At 29.4% G+C, this 10,885-nt stretch overlaps 1 protein-coding gene across 1 annotated transcript; it reads right to left on the bottom strand.

The window, feature by feature from the left end:
- Positions 1-5,539: 5,539 nt before the first annotated feature.
- Positions 5,540-7,498, bottom strand: LOC130935585 (B-box zinc finger protein 21). The gene is made up of 3 exons (XM_057865392.1): positions 7,138-7,498; positions 6,373-6,810; positions 5,540-6,177 (listed from the first exon to the last, which is right to left on the bottom strand). The coding sequence occupies exons 1-3, from the start codon at positions 7,324-7,326 to the stop codon at positions 5,902-5,904; spliced, it is 903 nt and encodes a 300-aa protein (XP_057721375.1). The 5' UTR covers positions 7,327-7,498; the 3' UTR covers positions 5,540-5,901.
- Positions 7,499-10,885: the final 3,387 nt, after the last annotated feature.

Here is a 10,885-nt window from a genome sequence, read left to right as displayed (position 1 = left end):
TCTTCCTCTTAGTTTTATTGCTTTCAATTTCAATTACACTTGTCTTGGATCTTGGGTTGAAGAATTGAAGAAATTCTGTTTCAATCTCACCTTAGATCTTGTTTATTTTCCACTGTTATTGAATTTCCATTTTGGTTACTTGCTGCTCATCTACTCTCTTTACAATTTACAATTCCCTTGCTATTGTTCTTGTTGGATCTAGGAAGGCATTGAGATCTAGACTTAGTTTTCTAGTCTCTGGGTCCTGAGATCTCATTTTACCATTTCAATTTTCTGTTCTTGCTTTATTTGGTTATTTTGCTTGTCTGTTTTAAATCCGAATCAACCCCAATTCCTATTTACTCTTCTGTTTGATGCAATTTAACTTCTCTTTGTTTAATTCCTGTAAATCCAAGTCCCAATCCCCTTTACATTTCAATCCAACTATATTTCTTGTCATTTAAGATTCTTGCAATTTACATTTCTTGCCCTTTAAGTTTCTGCCATTTAATTTCTTGTTCTTTAAGATTCAGCAATTTATTTCTTGCTCTCTTTACTTTAAATGCAATTTAAATTCTGCAATTCACCAATCAACCAACCAAATCTTGATTCGCTTGACTAAATCAACCACTAAACTAAAATTGCTCAATCCTTCAATCCCTGTGGGATCGACCTCACTCCCGTGAGTTTTTATTACTTGATGCGACCCGGTGCACTTGCCGGTTAGATTGGTGTTGTTTTGGGAGAGATTCTTGTCTCCACCAAAATAAATCCTCATCATTGATGATTAGGAAAATTCTATAATATTATTCTGAGGGTTATCTGAAATGGTGATTTGGGTCTAAACGTAGGATCTAAACTTTTTTTGAGACAGCGTCCGATTTGTGCGCCAAGGTGTCGCCTCTCAGTTACTCGTAAGGATGTGGGATGGTACTTGTAAGAGACTCTGATACTTAAGTTAGCAAATTTTAAGCAGATTTTTAGCGGATTGAGTTTTGAATGTATCTAAGGTTCTATCAACGTATTTATAGTAGAAAAATAATCACTTTTAGTGTAGTTCCATCTTTGATGGTGGATGACTGTTCCATTTATTTTGAGACTTTGTTGAGATATTCCTTTTAAATAAAGTAGAGAGATAGTTGGAGATATTTCATTGTCGTGCCCGACTTTTATAAAATCGAATATAAAAAGCCACCTTTATTGGATGTACTTTTTACCTTTTTGAATCAGTGTATAAATAGGTATAAATATTAAAATTTATCTACACCTATAAATATTATTTGATAAAATTTTTTATTAATGCGTGACTATTTTTTTCTCATCGGATGCTTCATCCTAAACGAAGTTGACAGTAATTATATCAATACAAGAGGTACAAGTCCTAATTAAAAAAAAGTAATTAATTAAGTCAAATTTATTATTTTATTTTTCAAATAATATCATTAGTAGTAAAAATTTGACTTAATTATTTTTTTAGTTGAAGTTCACATATATATTGATATAATTGCTGCAAACTCTTTTTTAAAATATAGCATAGAACAAAAAGTGAAGCTATGCATTAATCTAAAATTTTACCATATAATGTTTATAGGTAAAGATAAACTTTTTATACCTACAACTTAGATTTTTTTTTTTACATTAGCTCATCATGTATACAAAATTGATGAATATAAAGTACATTCATAAAAGGGTTAAGTATTTTTTTGTCTTTGAAGTCTGGGGTGAAATGAAATTCGTCTCTAACCTTTTTTTTGTTATTAAAATCATTCTCAATGTTACAAAACGTTATAAAATCGTCATTTTTTATTTTTTTTACCAAATTACCCTTAACACTTAATAAAAATAATATTAAAAAATAAAAACAAAACCCCACCCCACCCTACTTCGGTGTCTCTTCACTGTCTTCCCTCCCCATCCCCTTCTTTTTACCATTCTCTTCGAAACCACCTCCTCCCCAACCCCCAATTCTTCTTCTCTCCCTTTCTATCACCCTACTATCTTCTCCCTTTCTGCAAGTGCGATCACCGCGAGAGCGACGGAGTTGGAGACAGAGTTGGCAAGGCTCCAACATGACTCCATATCGGATATGAGAGCCGCCGAGGAGATGATGGCTGAGACTGCTGAGCTTAGGAAGCTGCTACTGGAGATGAAATTCAAAGTGAAATTGCTGGAATAAGAAGTTGAATTCCTGAAGAAGGACAAATATGAGAGTGAAGAGAAAATTAGGAATTTGGAGAAGAAATTGGTGCTTTGGAGAAAAAAGTGTTGATGAGAGGAACAAGTGGACTAGGTTGAGGAGGAGTTGAGGGAGAAGATTCAAGAGAAGAAAAAAGAGGGTTTGGAATTAGGGCAGAAGACTAAGGAAATGGAGAACTTTGCAAATTCGAAGAGCTCGGATATGAAGGAATGGGTTAAGGAGAAACTGAACTTGCGGGAGGCACTGAAAAAGTCTGATGAGAGAGAAAAGAGCTTGAAATTGTTTGTTGCTCAATTGAAGGAAGAAGCAGAAGTGGCTAAGAATGTGATCAGAAGACTGAACCAGAAAGTTGATACTATGAATGGTGGAGTGAATGGAAATAGGGTTATTGCTAGGGATGGGAAAAGGGTGAAGGGTTTGAATGTTCAGTGGCCTGTGGTGGCAGCTGGTTCTACTGTTGTTGCAGCTGCTGCTGTGATCTGGTTCTATTTTTGGTTGATCCATGAAAATAACGACGATGACGGTTTCTTATATGGCTTAATGTTTATCAAACTTGTGAATTTTGATTTCTTGTTGAAAAGTTGAAATACTTGTTAGTTGTTAGCACTTTCTTCTGAGACAGAATTTTATGTGTTGAGTTTGCTCACTACTTGACTTTGATGATAAATTTAATTTGATAACCCTATTATTGATTCACTGTTCAAAAATTTTCTTGATGTTAAATTTTGTGCTCTGATTTTTTCTTTTTCTGTTGTAAATTATTCTGATGAAGATGAGGATGAGGGGTATTTTTTTAATTTTTGTTTAGGGATAAAATTGTCTGAAAAATATTATTTATGAACAAAAAGAACGATTTTATAACATTTTGTAACGTTAAGGATGATTTTAATAACAAAAAAATGTCAGAGACAAATTTGTTTTTCATCCCAAACCTTAAGAATGAAAAAAGTACTTAATCCTTCATAAAAGGAAAGTAAAAACTATCACTCACTTTTATCCATAACTAAACATATTTTATAAGGTAGAAATAACATTTTTTGTTAGGTACAAATAATCTTTTTTTTTCCTATGACAAAACATAGACTACACTTTGTAATTTTTATTCCTTAACAACATCTCATTCACTGCAAAAACTTGACTAAAATTAATTAAGACTTATTAATGTGATATATGAGGGTATTTCAGTTTTGAGTTTTGCCTTGAGAATTTGTTCTCTTATCTGATCTCCACAGACCATGAAAAATATCATAAACAAGATAAAGTATTCATATTCATATCCTCTATATCCGGAAATAAAGTTATTCATGTTCCACTTTGTTGGACTCGAATCTTCTATTTTAATATTTTTTTTTCTTCTCCACTATAATAATGACTTACTCTTTTAATAGAATACCATGAGCTAAAATAGTGTTATCAATCATCAACTACTAGGAGATTTAATTTGTTCTTTTCCTCCTTTTAGTGAAGCGCATAAAATGATTCCACTCCACTTGTATTATTCTAATCCTAATTATTTTGATCCAGAAACTTTATGAAGCAATATTATATTATATAATACTATATATAGTAGTGGTTTCCAATAACATTGTTTAAAGTTTTTCAACTTTATTGGTGATAACTTGTTATTTAATTATTTATTTAATTATTTCATTGCTTCAAGAACTCTCTTCTGCTTGATATCTCCATAGCATATCTAAGTATCTAACAGATATTATTCTCTTTATTTTTCAACATATATAATGACTTACATGGGTTTTTTTTTTAATATTGTTGGAAAATCTACTTAATTTAATGGTTTTCGTTTTACCATTAATGAATATTATTGTTGGATTTGTCAATCAATAACAAAAATCTATATATACTTAACAAAATTAAATAGAGTTTTTCAACTTTTTAAGAAAAAAAATACTCTTAATAATGTAGACAACAATATCTTACCAAATCACTTGTCCAAATTATGATTTAATTAAAGAGTTTCAAAGGAAAAGCCAAGCATGTTAGTAGATTCGGATCATAGTACAAAAGGCTTATGCTCCTACTTCAATTAAAGCTTGTGGCAAGTCACCTCTTAGACAGTAATAAGAGTTAAGAATTTAAAAGAAACTCATAGGGCCTACTGAAATTAAAGTGGAAGCCGTATCAACAACTTCCAATTTTAGAACAACAAAAGCACAATGATGATGGAGGTACACTACAGTTATTGAGTTATATATGCAACTTTTTTTTTTTAATGATAACTTGTACTAATTATTTTTCTAAGATATTACACCGAATATCTATGAAGTTGTCATATTCATATTGATTTTCTAAGAAAACTATAATGGTCATATCTATAGAAAATAGTAGTGTAATGCTTTAGGGAGAATTTCAAGTGTACTAAGTATATTGATGTTCTAATAATTTTAACTGTTAATTTTAATTGTAAAAAATATATATAATATATATTAATTAAAATTAATCGTTACTAAAACATCAATGTTCTGGGTACATTTGAAAACTTTTTTATAAGATGTAAAAATCTTAATATTATATACCATATAACATAATTTTTATATATATATAAAAAATTATATATATTTTTATAAAGAAAAATACTAAAAAATTAATAAAATTTATTATTTTTAATTAATAGTTAGTTAGTAATATTTAAAAATATAAACTAAAAATATATTATTAAATTAAAAAAATTAAACTAATAACTAAAAATAATAATAAAAAACAATAAATTCTAGTTAGACTTGAGCTTTTCTCTTTTACAAATAGAAGGGCCAATTTGACATGTTTTGATTGAATTTGAATCTAATATAATGAGCCTACTATTGTACACCATAACATCAACCACTTCTCATAAATTGCTATATTGAGACAAAGCCATATGCCATCCATTCAGAACCTTTTAGGTCACACTCCACTGTCACTGTCCCTTATAAATTTCAATCACAATCATCACATTCATATGTGCATGCAATCACCTCCCCCATCAAACTTTTTCCCTCTTTCAAGGCCCCCCATTCCCCTCTCTAAAAGGATGAACATGAACATGACTTCAATCAGTTTTTTCTCTGCTTCAAATAAGTTAACTCTTCAATTTGTTCTCTTGCTTACTATTTCTTACACATGATGACAACATTATGAGACTCAGATGTAATTTGCATAGAAACAATATGGTATGTTTGATTCGGAAGTAAAATATAGCATAAAAAAAGTATAAATGATTTTATGTGTAATAAATAATATACAATTGAAAATTTTCACCTTCTTTTATTTTCAAACTAAACATGCCCAAATAATAAAAGCAAATTATCCAAAAATATCTAGATATTTAGCATTTTTATTTCGACTGTATCTTTCATTCTTTCTTGATCATAGCCCAAAAAAGTGCTTCTTAAAACTCTTGGAAAGGCTTATATATTTACATTGGTCAACAAAACATTACACCAATTCATCATTACACAATACATTACCTCCTTTGATCTCATCTGAAGGGGTGATTTCTTTTCTTGGAAAAAAAAAAGTCAAATGAACCCAAAATAAACATTGCTTGGCAGAGTAGTGAAACTCAAGCCACATAAAGAAAGAAAGAAAGGGAAAATAAAAAAGAAAAAAAGTGGAGGGACAAAATATGACCAAAACCATAAACAAAAGATAGAAGGATGTTGATAGTTGAAAAGGGGTTCTGTCCTTCACAAGATTTGAACTTGGAAACTTTATTTTTTTGCATTATTCTACCATAGATATCTTGGTCTCTTGGTGTTGTTGGATTGAAGACTAATCTGAGGGACAATGAAATTATCATCCCCCAACCTTGATCTGCTGATGCTACCTTTGATGTTGTTGTTGGTGACATCTTTTGCCTCACAAAATTGTGAAGGATATACAAGAGGTGGTGGTGGTGGTGGCGGTGCTTGAGGAACCCACATCCCCATCTTCTCCATTGTTGAAAATGCATACATATTTCCATCAATTTCACCGTCAAACACTGAAAACATCTCATCACCACCCTACAATTCACCAGATCCAAGTTATTATCACAATAAAAAATATATATATATTTTGAATGGAAATTTGTATTTGTATTTATATTCCTTTCGTTCGTTAGTTGCTGTCGAAGTGTCCAACCTTTTAACTTAGACAATTACTAATGAACTAAAGGAACATTACTCTTTTAGAGTACCTAAGAATTGAATGTCTAATACCTTAGAGAAACCAAAGGGAACAGTTGATGAATCAAGAAAGTCTTCAACTTGCCAGCCAGGTATAGTCTCTATCAAGTACTCAGATATGCTGCGAGTACTCGTGGAAGCGTCTTCTTCGGCAACACCAACCAAGTTTCCTCCCTTAATTGGGAGAAGCCCCGTTGATGCTGCTGAAGAAGTCGGCTCAGATACCAAAGATTTTCGAATCTGAGAAGCTTTGGAATTAGAGTCACTACTACTATTACTTCCAATCAAAGGAGGAGGAGGAGGAGGAGGAGTGGCGGCTGAATAGAGTTTAGCAGAATCCGAGAGTTTAACACCGGTGACAAGGAATCTAGTATGCTTCTTTGTGTGTTCATTTGCAGAATGAATTGGAATATCACAATCTTTGCATAGAATCGCTCTATCTTGCTGGCAGAACACGTAGGCCCTTCTCTCCTATAGAATAACACAACAAAAATGATACCATTAACTTACTTACCCATTTGATGAATCATTGCCAAAATCAAATTTTGACGAAAAATTCTTGCTACCCAAAACTTTTCAATGAGAAAAAAAGATAGATTTTTAGTTTTGAGTTATCATTATTATTGATTTGCATATTGCAACACATATAGTTGTTACTTAATATAAAGCTGATGCAACTCACATGCCCACTTGATAAATCATTGACAAAATCAGATTTTGACGAGAAATTCTTGGTGCCCATGATGTTTTGATGAAGAAAAGAGAAGAAAGTGTGAGTGGGGTGTTTTGTTTTCTTACCTTGCAAACATCACAGAGAGGGAAGTTTTGCTTTGTGGAGAGACGGAGAAGAGAGAAGCGTTGGTGTTTGGATGCGAGCTTGTTGGCATGGTGGACACGGTGGTCGCAGCCGTTGCATAGGGCGGCTTCATCGGCGGTGCAGAACACCGATGCCTCGTCCTTGCTACACACGTCGCACTGGATCTTCATCAAATCAAAGTGTCTCTGTTTCTATGCTCTGTTTTCTGTGTTGTGTTGAATAAGGTTGTTGTTTGTTTGTTGTGTTTGGGAGGAGAGAGAAAAATTAAAGGAGAGGAACCATTGAGGTTGCCCAAAACACTCCAAAACAAAAGTGGCAAGTGATTGAGATGTAAGTAAGTGTAAGCCAATATGCATAAGAATATGAATATGAATGTGATATGGCCATAGCAATTAGCATAATATTTTACAATTAAAAATTAGATTGAGATGGGTGTATAGTGTTTTCTTGAATCTAGACTCTCTTTTGTGCATGTATTTGTCTCATATACTCACTACTCACTCACACTATGTATTTCCATTTTCATGCACTTAGAAGTGCAAATTACTTGTCTATTAAATAATTAATAAATATTAAATAAAATAAATTTTATTTATTTTTCTATTCTCTTAGTATTACTGGATATCTTTATATATTTGATTCAATATATTAAAAATTAATTATAAATATAAAATATATATTAAAATAAATTAAATAAGATATTTTTTATATATAAATATATAATAATTAATTTAGTGGTTGATTTTAATGTATACTGATATTTTTGTATTTGATTTTGTGAATAAAACTAATTTTATCATGTAATTTAATTTTATTTTCGTTTTATGACTAAATTATTTTGCACAATTATACTAATTAAAGACTTTTCGAAAGAGCACAGGTGTTGGTCAAAATCTTCTATTCATGCATATTAATATTATTAGAATTCAAATTTCTGACTAAATGCTCAAGGTACAAGATAAATGTCAATTTGTATTAAGCGTTTTAGTTTAGTATAACTGAACTAACGTTAAATATTTTTTATTATTGAATAAAATATAGCGACCATCCAATACATTTAATCACACTGACGTAATGAGTGACCTATGCCTAATACGGATCCCGAGTGAATTAAATAAAATTTTGAGAGATTCTATCTCATAAAGAAAATCTTCATATATTAGTGAAAGATACATCAAGAGATTTGAATTATAAGCAAAGAGGGCAAGGAAGAAGATCAAATCAAAGAATTGTCTTACATTTTTCGAGTTAAAGTCTATTTTAATTTTTGGTGAGTTGTATTGATTTAGTTTTTGATTTTTTAATTATTATAATTTGATCTTTTAAATTTAAAAAAATATATTAATATAGTGTATACTCAATACTGTTAGTTTGATAATCCAAGTTTTATTATGTTAGACATATTAAAATGATATACATATTTGGCGTTAAAAGAACAATAAATGATGTTATTTCAGGATTTGAACAATATTAAAAGAAAAAGGTATAACGTTTTAGTATTATTCAAACCCTCAAACGACGTTATTTAATGTCTTTTTTAGTGCTAAAATACATACGACGTCATTTTAATATGTCTAGCGTGACAAGACTTAACTACGTCACTAACGGTGTTGAGTTTCGACGACAAAAAATACATGAGGAACTATATTAGTACATTTTTTTAATCTGAAGAACCAAATTATAACAATTAAAAAGTCAAAAATAAAATCAGTGCAACTCGTCAATTTCAAAAACCAAGATGGGGCTTAACCCTACATTTTTCTTCAATGGGAAGATAGAAGCCTTTCAACAAAATATTCTTCATATAGATATAGTAAAAAAACCAATTTATCAGTTTAATTTTTTTTTTAAAAATTATACTATGATATAATATCAAAATTTTTATTATTAAAAAATTTAAAATTCAATCTTTATTATTCTAAAAAAATAGTATAAGGCACATAAAAAAAATTCTATGTAAAATTTTAAAAAATCTTTAAAAAAATTATTTAAACAAATGTTTTAAAAATATAATTATTTATTTATTTATTTATTTTCTATTAATTTAAGAAAAATAGTATCATTAGAATGAAATAATGTACTAATGTAGTATGTGTCAAGCAATTATATATATATATAATTCCTATTAACCTAGGTACCAATAAGTTAGTAACCATGTGAATGACTAGTAGTTAGCTTTTAATGTTGTGGTTGTTCAATAATAACAATGGTTAATCTTTTTTTTTGTGGACCCAAAAGGATAAGGAATCGGGATGACCTAGACCTACTACAACCTTCATCCATGCTATGGGTACCCCAATGCAACTTGTGTTGTATGGTGGCATAATCAAAAAATAATATAAATAATTAATCTCATTTAATTTATTATATTATCATATATAGTAGTTTGAACTTTGAAGATCCACACACGTTACTTGTTATGGTCACCTAAATGCATTTATAATGAAGCATACAGCATAGAGAATATTCTCAATTCTGGGTCCGATGCCAATTAAGAGAATACTTTGAGCTTATTGTTATGTAAGTGTATGTGGGATATTATTCAATCTATATATGTATGTAGTGAGAATTCTTGATGAACAAATAATAATCACTATATATGCTTTTGGAGATTGACATTATTGACTACCCTTTAGAATCGATGAAAATTAAAAGGTCAAATGATATATAGTTTCTACCTAATATATATATATATATATATATATATATATATATATATATGATGGAGAATATCATGAGAAATCAACGGTACATTAATATCAATTATTTTTTAAATTATTTTTTTTATCATAAGTTTTAAATTTAAAAAAAAATTATTAATATTGACTTTAAAAATTAATTTTTATATTTATTCATATTTTTCACATACCAAATTATTGTATCTATTGATAAGGGCATTTTAGTAATTTCATTTTAGTTTTGCAAACAAATAAATAAATAAAAATATAAAATAAAAAGTGATTAATTAAGAACAATTTAAATTTGGCTTTTTTTCCTATAAAAAAATGTAACAATACACTGTATGATTTATTATCAAATATATGTAGATGATATGCATGGCATGTCTAGAATACTACTATATGTGATGGGTCTTCTTGGATCGCTACCTTATGGGTTGCATTTGTTTTAATTTGTTCAATCATAAAATGCAGAAGAAGGAACAAAGTTGGGTTAGTCTAGTAATTAATTTATTAGTCTGTTTAAATAAGTGTCGAAAATTTGAATTCTATTTTGTATATATAGCAACTCATTGACAAGTGGTAAACTTTTAAATAAAATTTAATACCACAACAAATTAGTTTTTGAGCTATCAGTTGAAAAATACATAAAAACCTAAAAAAAAATTTTGCAAAAGAAGGGATACTATTCTTCTTGGTTTTATAATATTTTTACACTTTTAAGACACACAATGAAGGGCTACCTGCCGACAAAGCCTTGTTTTCCCATCTTCAATTAGGGGGTTGGTGCCACCAATTGTAAAATTGGTAAGAGTGATATAACTTATAATATAGTGTTTCATAATTTTTTTTAAATATTTGTTTTTTCATATTTTAGGTTTTAGACTATTATTCTATCTAGATATTTTAATTTTTTAATGAATTCAAAAGATAAAAGAAACTCTTATTTCAAAATGAAGAGAAAATACATAGTATGTAAAAGTACAATATAAAGTATAGACATAAAGAGACAATGAGAATATATAAAAAACACATAAATAGAATTAGTTTT

This window comes from Arachis stenosperma, chromosome 6 (genome assembly GCF_014773155.1).
Source record: "Arachis stenosperma cultivar V10309 chromosome 6, arast.V10309.gnm1.PFL2, whole genome shotgun sequence".
Classification (NCBI taxonomy): Eukaryota; Viridiplantae; Streptophyta; class Magnoliopsida; order Fabales; family Fabaceae; genus Arachis; species Arachis stenosperma.
This window is presented reverse-complemented; position numbering and strand designations above follow the sequence as displayed.

What these genes read in the sequence shown, in the direction of transcription:
- LOC130935585 (XM_057865392.1), bottom strand. Translation starts at nt 7,326, where the DNA reads ATGAAGATCCAGTGCGACGTGTGTAGCAAGGACGAGGCATCGGTGTTC. An exon ending in CTCTCTGTGATGTTTGCAAG is followed by an intron (nt 6,811 to 7,137) that starts GTAAGAAAACAA and finishes GTTATTCTATAG; the next exon opens with GAGAGAAGGGCCTACGTGTT. An exon ending in TTCCCTTTGGTTTCTCTAAG is followed by an intron (nt 6,178 to 6,372) that starts GTATTAGACATT and finishes GGTGAATTGTAG; the next exon opens with GGTGGTGATGAGATGTTTTC.